At 49.1% G+C, this 16,086-nt stretch overlaps 8 protein-coding genes across 8 annotated transcripts; 6 read left to right on the top strand and 2 right to left on the bottom strand.

Moving 5' to 3' along the window:
- Window positions 1-838: 838 nt before the first annotated feature.
- FIESC28_06004 (uncharacterized protein) lies at window positions 839-1,989 on the top strand (the record flags this gene model as incomplete). The annotated part of the gene is made up of 2 exons (XM_031160149.1): window positions 839-1,033; window positions 1,081-1,989. 2 exons carry the CDS (start codon window positions 839-841, stop codon window positions 1,987-1,989), a joined length of 1,104 nt encoding a protein of 367 aa, XP_031015796.1.
- A 1,106-nt stretch (window positions 1,990-3,095) lies between these two features.
- On the top strand, window positions 3,096-4,319 carry FIESC28_06003 (uncharacterized protein; the record flags this gene model as incomplete). Its single annotated transcript, XM_031160148.1, has 1 exon — window positions 3,096-4,319. One exon carries the CDS (start codon window positions 3,096-3,098, stop codon window positions 4,317-4,319), a length of 1,224 nt encoding a protein of 407 aa, XP_031015795.1.
- Window positions 4,320-4,641: 322 nt separating this feature from the next.
- On the bottom strand, window positions 4,642-7,180 carry FIESC28_06002 (uncharacterized protein; the record flags this gene model as incomplete). Its single annotated transcript, XM_031160147.1, has 4 exons — window positions 4,642-5,664; window positions 5,711-6,068; window positions 6,115-6,902; window positions 6,950-7,180. The coding sequence occupies 4 exons, from the start codon at window positions 7,178-7,180 to the stop codon at window positions 4,642-4,644; spliced, it is 2,400 nt and encodes a 799-aa protein (XP_031015794.1).
- Window positions 7,181-7,747: 567 nt separating this feature from the next.
- FIESC28_06001 (uncharacterized protein) lies at window positions 7,748-9,244 on the top strand (the record flags this gene model as incomplete). The annotated part of the gene is made up of 1 exon (XM_031160146.1): window positions 7,748-9,244. One exon carries the CDS (start codon window positions 7,748-7,750, stop codon window positions 9,242-9,244), a length of 1,497 nt encoding a protein of 498 aa, XP_031015793.1.
- Window positions 9,245-9,934: 690 nt separating this feature from the next.
- On the top strand, window positions 9,935-10,546 carry FIESC28_06000 (uncharacterized protein; the record flags this gene model as incomplete). Its single annotated transcript, XM_031160145.1, has 1 exon — window positions 9,935-10,546. The coding sequence occupies one exon, from the start codon at window positions 9,935-9,937 to the stop codon at window positions 10,544-10,546; it is 612 nt and encodes a 203-aa protein (XP_031015792.1).
- A 513-nt stretch (window positions 10,547-11,059) lies between these two features.
- FIESC28_05999 (uncharacterized protein) lies at window positions 11,060-11,534 on the top strand (the record flags this gene model as incomplete). Its single annotated transcript, XM_031160144.1, has 3 exons — window positions 11,060-11,107; window positions 11,169-11,229; window positions 11,296-11,534. 3 exons carry the CDS (start codon window positions 11,060-11,062, stop codon window positions 11,532-11,534), a joined length of 348 nt encoding a protein of 115 aa, XP_031015791.1.
- A 340-nt stretch (window positions 11,535-11,874) lies between these two features.
- On the bottom strand, window positions 11,875-13,764 carry FIESC28_05998 (uncharacterized protein; the record flags this gene model as incomplete). Its single annotated transcript, XM_031160143.1, has 1 exon — window positions 11,875-13,764. The coding sequence occupies one exon, from the start codon at window positions 13,762-13,764 to the stop codon at window positions 11,875-11,877; it is 1,890 nt and encodes a 629-aa protein (XP_031015790.1).
- Window positions 13,765-14,463: 699 nt separating this feature from the next.
- FIESC28_05997 (uncharacterized protein) lies at window positions 14,464-15,555 on the top strand (the record flags this gene model as incomplete). Its single annotated transcript, XM_031160142.1, has 1 exon — window positions 14,464-15,555. One exon carries the CDS (start codon window positions 14,464-14,466, stop codon window positions 15,553-15,555), a length of 1,092 nt encoding a protein of 363 aa, XP_031015789.1.
- Between the last annotated feature and the right edge of the window lie 531 nt (window positions 15,556-16,086).

The following is a 16,086-nucleotide window of genomic DNA, read 5'->3' as shown; positions in this document are numbered from 1 at the left end:
TAGAATCTTACAGTTACTACATTACTAGGCCTCGTCTTATTCAGTTCATGTGTGCAAAGGTAGGAAATATAAAGACGTGTCTAGCTACCTAGTAGGTACTTCAGCGCTATCGTTATCGACAGAACGTCATCTGTATCATCAGAACTTCTGGCACATTTGAAATCGAGAGACTTCAAAGTCTGCATCCCAACTCACTTGCTACTCAACTGTTTGCACATTGCTAGCTCTGCAACCTGCTTTGCCCTGGATATAACTAGCTATCATGCAATGGAACAAAGCAAACACAGAGTCACCAGGAATATGTATTTGCCTGTTTGTATCTCGGACAGCTGCATATTCACCAAATGCACAACCACCGAATCAACTGAAGATTTCGACGGTTGCTATTGACCATCGGCAAGTTGCATATTATAGATACGCAATGGAGTTCTGCAGCCCCTTGACTCGTCATGGGTCCGTTGATTGATTTGTTTAGGCTGGCTAGTCGAGTTTTTCGAAAGTCAGGTCTCCTAACGCGTACAGGTCAAATCAACACAACAAACAGGGTGTCAGAAGAATTAACCTCTGAAAGCAATCGGGATGAAATAATTTGGCCACTTTATGCAAAATTAGGTGGCTAGCACTAAGGCCACTTTACCTGGTATTGTTTGCCAGCTGGTGACCGAATCCTGACAGTGACACGCACCCGCCATTCACTGATAGGAAATGACCGCCAGTCCCGTCAGGCAGGCACCAACAATACGCTCCTTCGCTGAAGATAAATACCTACCTACCCCTCCTTTTCTCTCTCACTTATCCTTTTCAACTCAACATCGCCTCACTCTGAATAACCGTCAACATGGCAGAGAACCACGATGGCCCTTCCACTGCTGAAGCAGGAGGAGGCATCCCCACGAACACTACTACCACCAGCACTGCAGCTGATGCTACTACTGCCGCTATCGAATCTAACAGGCTCCGTGAGCCTGTTTCCAGCGCCGCCTACGTTTACGAAGACTTCGCCTCTCGTTTCTTGCCCACGAAGATGGCCAACGTGAGTCTACCACTTATCTCTACAACCCATACTAAATAAACTAGCAGGAACCCATGAACGAAGCTTCCCGAGAAGACATCGCCAGATTGAGCGCCCAGATCTCCGAACTCAAGCAGATGGTTATCCAGATGTGGCAAGGATACCAACCTCCCTATGATGACAATGGAGGGTCGATCTTTGCAAAGCGTCCTACTACGATGCGGAACGCATGGGACCCACGACGTGGAAAGGGAAAGGTAGAGGATTCTCCTCCCAAGATCATCGTTCCAAGCACGGCCAAGGTTGCTCGCCTCGAGATAGAGTTCGGGTCCGAGTCTCCTGAGCAAGCCCAAGCTCCGGAAGACACTGGCAACAACAGCCAACGTCCTAACAATGCAACTGTATGGGATTCGCTGGCCAACCCGCGCCTCGCCGCAATCGCTGTACCGGACGGCAGTAGTCCATTCTCTTCGTCTTTTGAAGAATCTGAGGAACGAAGCTTTGGATCATCAAGCAAGATCGATTCCCCCTCTCCGGCAGACCGCCAGCCTGAAGTACGTGGTTCTGCGCCCTCCGGTAAAGACGATTCACCTGCCTCGTCTTCCTCATCTTCTGAGCGAAGCTCTAAGCAGTCGGCCGAACATGATTCATTTACCGCGAACAACGCTAAAGGGCATGAGATCGAACGTCTTAAGCTGGCTCAAGAGGCTGAGGAGCTGGCTGACTATGATGTCCTGCTTAACTACTTCGTTTATTACCTCACCCATCCCAACCATGAACGAAAGCCCACAGTTGAGCGCAGCGATGTGACCCCTGGCATGGCGCAGAGCTTTCGGAACGCTGCTCAAGACCCCAGGGGCAAGAAGTTGCAGGTGAAGGCTGATATTCGCGACCGTGTTCGCAAGTTGAGCAAGGAGACTGCGGTTGATCTCTACCTCGCACTCAGTCAGCGATACTTCAGAGAGTATTTGGATTAATCGGAAAGCTTACCGCTAAGATGTTTGGAAGCGGAGTTCTGCCAAAAGCTGGTTGTATGTGGATGCGGTTGTACTCTAGTCTATATTGTCGCGTGTCTACGTTTAGCTGTCGGCGACCACCATATGTAGAGCAATGACATGATGACCATTTGAGAAAAACGTTGGCATTTTATTTGTGATAATGAACATAATCGGGAAGTGAGCCATACTGTAGAAGGCATAATCTCATGATGTTGTCGCGTACTTTAGGGTAGTTGCGAGGCCAGTAACAAATCTCATTGATGCCCCGATTCTAGCACCTGCATCGCCATGATCTTAAATGCTTGAATTTCTTGGTCAACTCCCGGAATAGGAATCATCTTGCTTCATCCATTAGGTGTTTAATTAAATAGTAATTGGAAGTTGCACAGTTGAGCCATCAGAGAAGATGAGGACGGAGTGACAGCAACCTGGTTGATCATTGGCTTGCCAACGACTACACGCCACGAAACCGCTAGAAAGATCCAGACTTAGCATACCGGGGTCTATTCCGAGAAACTCTTCAAGAACAAGCGGCTCATTGTCGTACATCCGATATTAACCTTGGTAATTGTAAAGTAGAGCTTGCTTGTTAGTGCATCTGGTGTCATAACTAGTCGTGACGTAACATTCGACGGCTCAGCCCGTCAACGTTGTCCCCGTCTATGTAATAGTAGCCCCTGATCTTCCAGGAACCCAATTGAGCTGCGACAAGGATTGAATCTGATCTCGATCTCTAAACAGAACAAAAGAAGGTGGTTGGACAATTCACGAACCTCTTGTCTCACGTGGAGAACGCCAATTCTGGAATCCCCCCCGCAATGTCCGCATATGAGCGTCATTGACGTCACCTTTCCGGAGCTTTGGTCCTGAAGCTATGAGGAGCTTTTGACTCTCCAATTGTTTGCATCTGATGGTTTACGTACGTCATTCCTTAGCTACCCGCAAACAATATTTACGTTGCTGTAAAAATGCCATCTTTAACCTTTCTCTTCCCCTCATTATCATAAAGTCCCTTCTCATCTTTCTTCCTCTCAATCTAATTCACTTCTCACTCATCCTCACCTCTCACAACTAATACCGACACAATGCTTTCTGCTCGTCCTATCATCCGATCAAGCGTGCCTCGCGCCGCTCGTGCGACACGCGCCACTCGCAATGTTCGCTTCCAGTCTACCACATCTTCCTCATCATCTTCGAGCAGCACGCACCTCGCATCAGGCATTGCTGGTGGTTTCGTCGGTTCAGCTCTCTTCTACGGTATCTACTCTTACACACCTGCCGGACGCGCAGTTTCAAGTGTGAACAAGGTCGCTTTGGAGGCTCAGAGGAAGTATGACGCTGCCGCAAAGAAGCTCCAAGAGAAGGCACCCGATGCCGACCAGGCCGTCAACTATATCAAGGAGTACGCATACTCCTACGTTGGCTGGATCCCTGGTGGCCGAGCCTACGTCGATGCTGCCTTCCAGGACTGGGAGAAGGTTCGCGAGAACAACAAAGATGAGGCCGACAAGCTTGTCAACGATGCCTACAAGCAGTTCCAGGACTTGTCAAAGTCCGGTCTCAGCATGGAGACTGCCTCTAAGGCTTTCGATGTCCTCGCTGACCTCGGCAAGAAGGTCGCCAACCTCGCTGGTGACGCCATTGGGGACATTATCGACAACCACCCTCAAGTCAAGGAGAAGCTCGGCGGCAACGTCGATCAGCTGAAGGAGCTTGGTGACAAGTACGGCCCCGAGGCTAAGAAGCAGGTTGACGAGACCTGGAAGCAGGTCAAGGATATCTTCGCCGGTGGCTTCAGCGCCGCCAGCATTTCCAAGGCCCGCAAGCTCATCGAGGAGAAGGTTGAGGAGATCAAGAAGCTCGGTGATAAGGCCTGGAAGAAGGGTTGGGAGGAAGCCAAGCCCTACCTTGACAAGAACCCCAAGATCAAGGAGCTCATCGAGAAGAACGCCGATGCTCTGAAGCAGGGTAACGCAACCGAGCTCTTCAAGCGCGCCAAGTCCGCTGCCGACTCTGGTGACATGGGCGATCTGCAGAAGTACGTCAAGGACGCCGCAGAGAAGGCCAAGTCCAAGGGTAACTCGCTCACTGGCGGCTGGGTCGACATTGAGAAGTACATCAAGGAGATCCCCAACGGTGGAGAGGTCATGGAGAAGCTCCAGCAGCTGAGCGAGGTCGCCTCCGAGCACAAGGAGGAGGGTGAGAAGCTCTTCAAGGAGACCGTCGAGGAGCTGCGACAAGTGTTGGAGAAGAAGTCTGAGAAGGCCCAGGAGATCGCTGGAAATGCCAAGAAGGAGGCCTCTAAATAAAGGCACAGAACTGTACTCTAGTCTATGAATTCTCTAATGATATCCTAATAATTGATCAAAAGTTGAACAACTAAAGCTCGACACTTGCTTTGCCAAATTGGTGGAATCTCAATTAAGCCGATGACTGAAGTACACTTAATTAATAACCAACTGAGATACCGGTTGAATGTCTCTCCGTCTACGAACATTGAGCTCGCAAGTCAAACACAGACGTATAAAGCAATCCATATAAGGAGCCAATTACGATGATCAACTCTTGAAGCGCTTTTATTTTCATCCCCCTACTCCTCTTTCTAGATACTAGATAATCTCCGTCTAACATCTACAATAGTCCCTTGGCCTTGAGATCATCATGAGCCTTCTTCTGTCTATCCCACTGCTTTTTCAAAGTCTTGAGCTGACTCTTGGGCACGTCGCTTCCATCCTTCATCTTGGTGGGCATTCCTTGCTCATCCCAAGCACTATATCTCTCATCACCCTTGAACATATCCTCAGGTCGGACCTTTGCCTTTTCACGGGCTTCTTGGTCAGCCTTCTCGCGGGCAAGACGGGCCTCTTCCTTCTTTCGTGCCTTCTCAGCAGCCTGGGCGACCTTCTCTTCACGAGCGGCAATCAGCTCAGTAGCTGGGATGAACTTGATCAGAGAGGCTGCATCGGTTCTGTCGTCGAGGTAGACGCCGAGGTTTGTGAGATCCTCGTCACGAATACGATCGGTCAAAGCGAGGATGGCCTTCTTGGTGTCAGGTGATTGGTTACCAACGATGCGACGAAGCTCATCTCGAAGCTTAGAAGCGGCGCGAAGATAAGGCATGGCCAATCGCTCAGGATCGCGCGAGCCACCGGCTGCGATCGACTCGAACTCAGCGGTGGGGTTTTGCTCAAGCAATGAAGAGATCTCTTCACTCTCAAGAGAAAGGCTAGAAACATCTGACTTGATCTTAGCAAAGGCATCAGCATAAGGCTGAACGGCCGTCTTGGGCTCAACATCAGAGGCGATAGTTGTAGCCCAGCCAAGACCCTCATATGGGGGTGAAGCATTGGAGTCGAGACCGAAGATGCCAACCATCTTGGTGATCCATCGACCAATAGACTCAAGACCGACAAGATCGGCATCCTTGTTGTCTCTCACATGAACATTGGCAGTGTTGACCAGCTTGAGAATAACAGACATGGCCTTTGGCGTATCGAACGAGTTGGTCATGGCAGCCTCAAAGTCTTGCTTGGCTTGCTCAAGCTCAGCCGAAAGACCCTCACTTGACTTGCCATCGGCATTCAGAGACATTGACTTGACTCCATATGTGATGCCAGCCTCGGCGAGCAAAGCCTTGGCATTGATGAAGAAGTTCTATCTGATGTTAGTATTGATCAAATACGAGCTGAGTCATACTCACGCTGATGGTAGCCTCCCAGTTGTCAGCTTGCAATCTCATATCGGGTGAGATCTCAACACCATCATTCCATCGACCCATGAGGAACACAATTCGCATGCCTCGCGAAGAGTAGGTTGTAGCAAGCGCATCCTGAATGGTCTGGAAGTTCTTGAGAGACTTGGACATCTTGGAACCAGAGATAGACAAATGTCCCATGTGGAGGAAGTAGTTGACCCATGTGTGCTCACCCTTACCGTGCTCGCAGAAGTAAGCCTCACTCTGTGCCAATTCGTTGTCATGATGGGGGAATGCAAGATCGATACCACCGGAGTGAATATCCATGATAGGTCCCAAAACACAGCCTGCCATCACGGAGCACCTTTTATCATTAGCTTCAGCACCACGGTTCAATGAATTAGACGTACTCAATGTGCCATCCAGGACGGCCATCACCCCAAGGACTGGGCCAGAATGGCTCACCAGCCTTGGACTTCTTCCACAAAGCGAAATCGCCGGGGTTCTTCTTTCCGCTGAGGCCCTTGGAAAGGGATCCCTCACCCTCCTCTTGAAGAGACTTGTCGTTTCGGTTGTCAGGACGCAGTCTTGCGTAGGTGTTTCCGGCCTTCTCGAATGCAGAGATATCAAAGTAGACTGAACCATCGGCCTCGTATGCAAATCCCTTGTCGACAATTGTCTTGACAAAGTCGGCAATTTGAGGGACGTATTCGGTAACACGGGTAATAACACTGGGTCGGAGGACGTTAAGCGCATCCATATCGTCCATAAATAGCTTCTCCATGCTCTGGGTCAGATCTGTGAACATGGTCTGATCGCGGGTGTCGATAGTCTCCTTGTATAGCGAGTCAAGGTAGGGCAGCAGGATCTCATCGGTACCAGGGAAGATCTCTCCTGAAGAAATAGCTTCAGCAGCAGCAGTCATGTTGCTGAGATGCATCTTGACCTTGGCCTCGTCGTCTCCAGGCTTGCCCTCGCCAGAAATGGTACCACCTGCAAGCACATGTCCATATCCTGCCTCTCTTCGCTGGGCATAGTTGGTTTCGTTGATTTCCTCTCCATCCTTGAGTAGCAGGGGCAGACTGCTCTTTGCGTACGCTCGGAAAGCAGACAGAGCAAGGTCTCGGAGTTCGTCCTTGGAATAGTTCTTGTTCTTTTCGAGTTCGAGCAATCGTTGTCTTCGGGCCTTGATGATAATCTGTCGAGGTTTAGACAAGTCGCAAGATGCCTGGCATACTATCATACCTTGTCGTCAATGTCGGTAATGTTCATGACAAAGTTGACGTCGAAGCCAAAGTAGTGCATCAGAATACGACGAATAATGTCTGTCGAGACATAGTTGCGAGCATGACCCAAGTGACTCTTGTCATATACAGTAGGACCGCAAGCGTACCAAGAGACCTTGCCCTTCTCAATAGGGACAAAAGGCACTGGAGCGCCAGGCTTGAGCGAGTTGTAAAGCTTTAGCGACTCCATTGTGCTCGTGTTGGAGCTGGATAGAGACGAATACAGTCGATGGAGGGGTCGCAGTCGGGCTGAGAATGGAGTGGGGATTTTAGATCGAATTGGAAGACGTTGTCGCAAGAGATTCATCCAGACGCCAAAGAGAAAGACGAATGGAAAAGAGTGAGAAGGAAAGAGAAAGAGAGAAAGGGGTATCGTAAGAGGGAGGAAAGGAGGTGTATATGCAAGACAAGGGACCTTAGAAGACAAATGTCTACAATACAGCGAGGCTTTGAGTCACAGTCGAGTCAAAGGGAGAGAAAGACGCCATCAATCAGTTTTCCAAGCAAGGGCCTGAGCTACAGGGGAGCTACAGGGAAGCACACCTAACGTCCCCGCGAACATTCTCCAATAGCCTGATCAATAGTTCATTTTTAGCGTCATATTGGATGCCCCTCACTAAGTTTTCAGTGGGGCCAACGCTAATCCGTTCAGCCTCGCGCTGTATTCTGGAAATATTTTCCTGCCTCGTCTGAAAATCTTCATCCTACCAAAACCACCTCGATCTTAATAGACACGCTTGGACGTGCCATCGCATCAATGGCTACACCGTCGCCTTTCCTCGAGCCAGGTCCTACCACCTCTACCGGTGACCTGGCAATTGTTCTTCTCTCACGCGACAACCTCCAACCCGTCACCCTCGAGGAATCGACTGGCGCAGTTGATGGTTATCTTGAAGGCGCAACCCTTAATACACGATTCGGATCGTTCCCTCACTCTACGCTACTCAATATTCCATGGGGATCTCAAGTTCGCGCATCAAATGTTGATACTGGATCAAGAGGACGAAAGCGCCGCCGTGAAGCGACAGACGACGATACGCCAACGACGACTGGCCCAGACGAGGAAGTTACAGATGTAACATCCAAGCCTGCAAAGAAGGCCGTTGCTGCGGCAAGTGGCTTCATTCATATTCTTCGACCGACACCCGAGCTTTGGACGAGCAGTCTACCCCATCGAACTCAGGTCGTGTATACCCCCGATTACAGTTACATCCTGCAGAGAATACGAGCGGTTCCTGGCACTCGCATTATTGAAGCAGGTGCAGGTAGTGGAAGTTTCACACACGCCTCTGCTCGAGCTGTATACAATGGCTACCCCAAGGATGATAGTGACCGAAAAGGAAAGGTTTACAGCTTCGAGTACCACGAACCACGATACCAGAAGATGCAGGAAGAGATTCACGAGCACAAGCTGGATGGTGTTGTGCAATTGACACACCGTGATGTCTACGGAGATGGTTTCAATGTGGATGGAAAGTCTCCTTTGGCTACTTCAGTCTTTCTCGATTTGCCCGCGCCATGGGAAGCTCTTCACCACCTTTCCCGACAAAGACCTGAAAAGCTCAAGAACGAGGAGAACTGGGTCTCACCCCTTGACCCTAAGAGGAGTGTTCATATTTGCACTTTCTCACCTTGTATAGAGCAAGTCACCCGAACAATCGAGGAAATGCGACTCTTGGGCTGGACAGATATTGATATGGTGGAGATTTCTGCCCGACGTATCAACACTATCCGTGAGCGAGTCGGAGCAAACCTTCCCGCTGAAAGGGGTAATGTTCAAGCACCAGCAGACGTTAAGGAGGCTATGCAAAGGCTCAAAGAAATTAACCGAAAAACGAAAGAATTCCACAAGGTTGCTTTCAAGTCAACAAACACCGAAGACGACTCTTCAGCAATGGACATTGACACACCAAAGTCGAACTCCTCCAAGAGCAACGGAAAGGTCGCTGAAGATGATGTAAAGCCCTGGATGGCTGGAAACCTCTACCATAGACCCGAGACGGATCTCAAGACTCACACATCATATCTCACTTTTGCTGTCCTGCCTAGAGAGTGGACAGAGGAGGATGAGGCAGCTGCTTTCGCAAAGTGGCCATGCGGACAAGAGTCTGGTGGAGTGATTGGAAGCCTCAACAGACAGGCTCGTAAGCAACAGACACGGGAGAAGCTTGCGGCAAGGAAGAAGCAGAAGCAGGAGCAGGAAAATGATACCCAGAAAGAGGGAGCTGCCGAGGAGACGACAGAAACGCAATAATGAGGTGATCCGCTGATAAGCGGGTTGTAAGTTCAAACATATCGATTTCTCGGAGCCAATCTGCGCCTTAAGCGATCAATTGGGTTACATTCTGCTCAGCCAGTTGTGATTTCGTCTACTTTGAATCGTGATATCAATTCTCAATCACAAATCCCTGATGCCCAAAGAGCCTCATACTTTCAATAAGCTATTCGTGGGTTGAAGTCGCGCCGCACGCGATAGGCAGCTGACAAGGCGGCCTTGGCTGAGGCCATGCTCATTTTACCAGATCAGGAACCTCGCAGGTCTAGTCAAAGTGCAGCTCTTCAATTGGCAGATGCAGTGACACCTGTCCAACGCTTATAGCTTTCACAAATACGCCTTCCAGATGCTTTGACCAACTAGATGGAATATTGGCTCATTTAGTACCCAATCAGGCGCCTATCGATCATGCCTTGACGGCCCAGGAGTTCCTGGCGACACAAGAGGTCGAAATTTGTGTTTCTGATGCATGCGGGCTTCCTTTCGGCACCCAGCGACCAGAGTGAGGCTGTCGGGTGAGGATATATGTTGGATAGATATGCGAACCTTGGATTTTTGGTCTGATGCAGACGTTCTTTGCTCGAAGGGCGATCCTTGAATTATATCTGCTCGACGCTTCCGGGTCTCGTGTTCATTTTGTTCTAAATTGGTATCCGCCGCATTCTCACAATGGTTAACGATAGACAACTCACGCATGACCTGCAACACCCAAAGACAGCCACCAAGCAGATTGAGCCATCACACAGAGGTTCACGATGGTCAAAATGGGCCCTTCATGATACGGGACTGTACTACTATCGAGCTCGATATATATCATTAGAAGATATCTCATCAATACGGCCTACCGGTAAGGATTGGTTTGTTCCCAATGTCCGGGGCGGATACATTCACTACCAATCCGCTGCCGTTGAGGATCCTGCAAGCCAAAGTCTTCCCAGTCAAGCCCCAGAGCTTTCAACGTGCTCTACTGCAACGACACCAACGACAGACAATCCATCAGTACCTTTACAAGAAGCATCTGACCCCACAACTGATGAGGTTGCTATTGCCGAGACATTACCGGATGCTAGCTTATTGATGAGCGGTGCATTGCAGACAGAGGCAGATACATCAGAAGCACTTGTGGTTGTAACGAGTCCGACTCAACTTAAGCGAAGATCAACAACCCCAAAGAAGCATAAGGATAAGAAGAAGCATGGCAAGAAGTTAGAGGTCGATAAGGGAAAGACGAAGCAGGTCAGTAATAAGGTCAAGGTTAATAAATGGTTAGATGGTCTGTAATGCGGTTAGTTTCATATGAGACAGTCGGTGGTATTTGTGATTTTCATGGAGTTTAGAACAATAATTGCAGAATTGGAAGATAATGTCATTTGGTATAATTGAAGCTGAAGATATCTCATCTCATGGTGTAAAGTGTTACGCACTGTGAGTGTCTTAGAAGCCCAAATAAGCCAAACAATTTCTCTCATGATCCAGATCACCAATTCCCATATCGCACTTCTATTTCAAGAAGCAAGAATAAACTTACAGACTGTTGACTTTAGAGTATTCATGGTATTTTAAAAATTAAATACTTGGGAATCTTGAACTGACCAACGACTTTGCTCTAGAAAACCTAAGTTCGAGGCAATCAACACAGTGCCACCTTGACACCAAACTTCCGGCCGGATCAACTCTTCTCCACCGATTCGTCGCTCAACCACCAAGCCTCGCCAATTTTCAAGATATACCAAGCTCCAGCTCAGCCTCGGCCTCGTCTACACGCGACAACACGATACTCACAAACCCGCAACCATGACTTCCACAATCGGTATTCCTATCAAGCTCCTGAACGAGGCGCAGGTCCGTACTTTCTTGCTGGGTATCTAAATTGGGAGGAATCGCAGCTAACTCGTTCTTGCAGGGCCACATCGTTACCCTCGAAATCACCTCTGGTCAGACTTACCGCGGCAAGCTTCTCGATGGTACGCTCGTCCCCTTGTGATCTTTGGACATGCTTCATTGGGTACGGACTTGCTAACATTTCACAGCTGAGGACAACATGAACGTCCAACTCAAGGACATCACCGTCACCGCCCGCGACGGCCGCGTCTCCCATCTCGACCAGGTCTACATCCGCGGCTCCCACGTACGCTTCTTCATCGTCCCCGACATGCTCCGAAACGCGCCCATGTTCCGCAGCCGCAACGTCCGCGGCCGCGGTGTCGGTCTCGCTCGAGGTCGCGCAACAGTCAGCCGAGCGCGTGCAGGCGGTCGAGGAGGACGATAAATCATAAATCGCCTAGAAGAATGATTAATAGAGAAGACAAATGCGTGTTTTTGGCGTTCAGGCTTATTTGGATTTTTCATGAAAGCTTCAAACGAAGGAGGGGTTTTATATTCTTGGTCAAAATGAAGAAGAGAAAGCAGGCTTCGGTGTGATACCAGTCTAGATGTGGAGGGATATGGCGGTAAAGCTCAACGAGGAAACGCATGCCCTCGTGAGTTCTTTGAGATTTGACTAGATTACAAAAAAAAGAGGCGTCTGTTACGCCTGGTATCTCGTCACCATCTATTATATCGTCTCAGGTGCTTTTTCACGTTCGTTTTAATGTACAGGTTTCTCCTTTTTACTTCATGCGTCCAAGAGCTTCTTGAGCCTTGGCCACGAGTTCTCGGATCTCGATAAGCTCATCCCCCTTTTGGTCTACAACCACACGTTCTTGTGGTTTCTCGCTGTTGGTGACAACTGCAACACTCTCTTCGACACCTCGAAGAGCTTTACGTCCCTCCTCGCGGACTTCGCCCTCCCAGAATGAGCGCGCGGCATCCCACTTCTTCTGTAGGCGACTGGCACTCCATGCTACTCCTAGTGCTGCTACAGCGCCGGCCTCGAAGATGGAGAAGTCGGAGAGGTAGACGAGGACTCCAAGGGAGGTGGTAAGGCCGGAAGTACCGAGAGACTGGACGACAAGCCTTTGAGCCAAGGCCTGCAGCGCTGGAACAGTCTCATTCTGTAGGTATCGTCGCGTAAAGGCGATATGACCAGGCCACTTTGGTAGTCCTGGACGAGTGTCGGCTGACACGAAGGGTTCCAACTCCCCTGAAGTAAGCTGCTTTAGGTCATGGTTTGGGCGGCCGGCAGAGTATGGTTGAGGATATTTCTGATCAGCATTTGCAGCTTGAGCAATCTGACCAGCGAGGTAGACGAGCTCTCGCTCTGCTGTAGGTAGAAATCTCTGGTTCAGCATCTCATTCGTGAGCATAGCGACATCATCCACTCTCAAGAACAGTTGCCACCATCCCAGCTTCCGCCATCTTCGGCCCGTAAACGCCAAATCAAGCTCATCTTGTAGCTCGGCATGTGCATTTTGTGACCATTCACCCACTGCTCGGTTCAGACTAGGAGAGAAAGCAGGCTCTTCACCAACGGGGGCCTCCTCTTGATAGATGTGCTTGATTTCGCGGCGGTTTTCAAGCTCGCATCTTGCCAAGACGTTGTTTAGTAGCGAAGAGATCAATCCTCGTACTGCAGGCTTTGTAGTCTCGTCTGCAGAGCTGACGCCTGACTTGAGCCATGTCGTTAATGCGGGGATGTTGCTGTCGAACCAAAGTCGCTCATACTGGATGGCGTTGCTTGAGCTCTTACGGAAAAGGGATAGGCCCTTGTCCGCGGCGGATACGTTAACGGTCTCGAATGGTGCATCGAGCTGCTTGGGATCAACGCCCTTTAAATCCACCACTTTGAGTACCGAGTCCTCTCCTTCGGCTGGTACTGATGTGACGCTGACAGCTCCGTTGAAACCATCACCAACCAGAATTGCCCGGTGCACTGGAGTAGTCACTGGCGTTACTCGATGCTCGGCTGAAGGAATAGCGACCTTCGGAACAAGAACAGACTCCTCCACCTCGATAGCTCTCGTTTTCTCATCTCTGGCAAATTCGGGCAGATGTGTCTCCATAAACAGCAGCTCCAGGTTAAGACTGTTCCATTCGGCAGACGAAACATTCACCTCGCTGAGAAAACTCGATTTGGCGACAGTCAAAGTACTCTGCTGCTCTTCGGTAGATCGGATTCGGACAATAAGAGGGTTCTTCGGGTCATGATCCTTCAATTGGCGCTCCCAGTCCTGCTCATCCTGCAACGGATCCGTCATGAGCACCCTCAACACATCCTTTGCTCTCTGTCCCGCATCGGAACCCGGAGCCAGTCCCAAAATTGCAACCCTGACAGCTTCTTGACCTGGTATTTGTCGCAGACCTTGAAGAGCCAATTGTAATCTTGAAAGATTCACCAGCGAAGGTGCGAGTTTCTGAATATCGAGGAGGTGCTGTTCAAGCTCGGCACGTGCGTTCGTAGAGGTGGAAGCGAAGCGTTTTGCGAGGGCATCGCGACGGGTCCGTATTCGTGGGCGGGCAGATGATGTGATGGAGCAAAATGGACATATTGAAGGTTTCGGAGATTGCAGTAAAGCGCCTAGTTTGCCTGCGCGAGGCAAACGGGCTCTCGACGAAGCCATTTATTTGGCCTTGATGAAATGATTGGCGATGGCGAGTTGAATTGGTGATGGAGCTTGCCCTGGGTACAGCAGGTACCTACGTTAGGTCACTCACTCAGTGGAACAAACAGGGAAGGCTTCCGTTTTCGCGGCAAAGGACCGGCAAATTACGGAAGTCCCAGTACAGTAAATAACGGTTTGCCTCATTAAGCATCCATGTACCACACCTTACAGTGCCTTACGACTCATTCGCTACCAGCATCAGCACATCAGCCTTACAAGCTTGGAAAGCCGTTGTCGATCACTAGTGGTTCTTTCAAACCTTTTCTTGCCTCAGATGGGAAAAAGTGACGATGTTGCTCCAATTTTATTGAGGTTTTTACGTGGGAACGTGAATGTGATAGGGAAATCCTTCTGCACTGTTCGATTCATGTCTTAAGATGCCTGATAAGTTCAAGTTGCTTCTTATTGCGCGGTAGCCGCCGCCTTCTTATGTAGGACTTTGTTCCTGTTGGTTTATGTATAAGATTCTTCCATCTCGTCAAGTTGAACCGACTCTTCCAAGTCAAGTGATTACTCTACGGCTATATCAGTTCCAGTTGCTATACGCTCTATTGACTACATCATCTGATACCCCATATATCATCTGACGAGTTCTTCACATGGTAGCTTGTTATTAGTTGCTGAATCTCAATTACTCCAATTTCACTTTACTCCAACATGACAGCAGTTATGGATTACAACCCACCACCAGCATTCGGCTCTAATGGCCAAGATACCTCTCACGTTCAAATGTCCAATATCAAGAACTCAATACGAGAGGCTTTCCCCAGGACTTCGGAACTATTGAACCTTCTAGAGCAGACAAAACATATCCGCGACGATGTTGCTCTACAACAAAAGGTCGTCACAGACCTTGAGTCACAGCTAGCAGACTCAAACAGGGAACTCGAAGGATTAGATCGCAAGCGTCTAGCTGACTTTGAGTCACATAAAAAGTACCGCGATGGCCATGCTATGAAATTTCTTTACAAGATCGGCGGTAAAGAGAATTCATTTACAGGGCAGGCTGAGAAGGAAGAGCAGAATTATCACAACACGCTTCAACAGGCGCATCACGCGGCAGAACACAACTCAAGTATCAAGGCAAAGTTGGAAGAAGAGCTCGCGAAGAAGAGGGAGCTTGACCAGAGCATGCAGTATTATCTTGATCTTCAGAAGCAACTGGACGACATTTACGACGATATCTTCTCCGGCCCAACGCCTGATTTCCCAGAGGAGGATGAAAAGGAGCGACGAAGCGATGCTGCCTTGTCTACATATGTCTCTACAAAGTCAGCCTATGAACTACACCAAAAAGCGCTAGATCTTCTTGAGCAATCAACAGCGACAATGTCAGCTGGTCTCCAGCAAGTAGAAAAGGCTCTTCAGTCAGGAGACATGAATTCCATCCGCTCCCTAAATCAGGGAAGAGAACTCATTCAGCAGAGCAAGACGACGGTCGATCAGCTGGTGCAGCTCGGTTCAGACGTTATCAGGCTTCCTCCCGAGGCTAACCCACGTACTATGGAGGTTACATCCAATTTGGGTGAAGTCTGGGGAAAAGTGGATGTCACAGGTGGTCGACAAGAAGTAGCTCGATGTACAGCTGCTTTGGAGAATTGTTTGAGTGAAGCAAAGGAGAAGAGATATTATTTGTCCAAGGAGTTGAAGCGCAAGGGAGAGGAGATGGAGGAAGCGAGGACGGAGTTGCAAAAGATTCGACAGAGTATCTTTGAGGAGGTTGTAGGCGATGACTTGATCAAATCATAGACATAGACTCGGATCTCGGCTTATAGAATGTTCTCAAAGTCCACAATAGAATTGCTCAGCATCTTCAAATCTTCAACTTCGCATTCGCTAAAGAATTGACTTCAATGATTCGTCTTTTCGGCAACGGTCGCTTAATTTGACAGTTAATGACACAATGCCAAGGATAACTGACAGTGGTCAAAGCGCACTGAACCATTCCCTTTAGTGTCTGTTGAAGACATTACATGTGAACAAGACCCAGAGGCTGCACCCAAAAAGGGAACCAAATCGTCATGGAAACGGTTGCTGATTGACTTGTAAACGATTATCCATTCAATTATCGTTTAGGTAGTTCGTTAGACCCCTGAACATGGGCGTTGGTTCAATCCATATAGAAAGCTCTAGTATGAGGCCAGCACAAAAATGATGATTCATGACTTTGGCTAGTACCAGGGGTTCTATTGAAGCTTGAAAATAAGGGTGTTTAAGACAGTTTGAAGGGTCCTTGAAGGATTTAAAGATCCGAGGGTAACCTGGATGATGTTGCATTGT

The sequence above is a fragment of the Fusarium coffeatum genome (assembly GCF_003316985.1).
Source record: "Fusarium coffeatum strain FIESC_28 chromosome Unknown BRIP53273_contig_130, whole genome shotgun sequence".
Lineage (NCBI taxonomy): Eukaryota > Fungi > Ascomycota > Sordariomycetes > Hypocreales > Nectriaceae > Fusarium > Fusarium coffeatum.
This window is presented reverse-complemented; position numbering and strand designations above follow the sequence as displayed.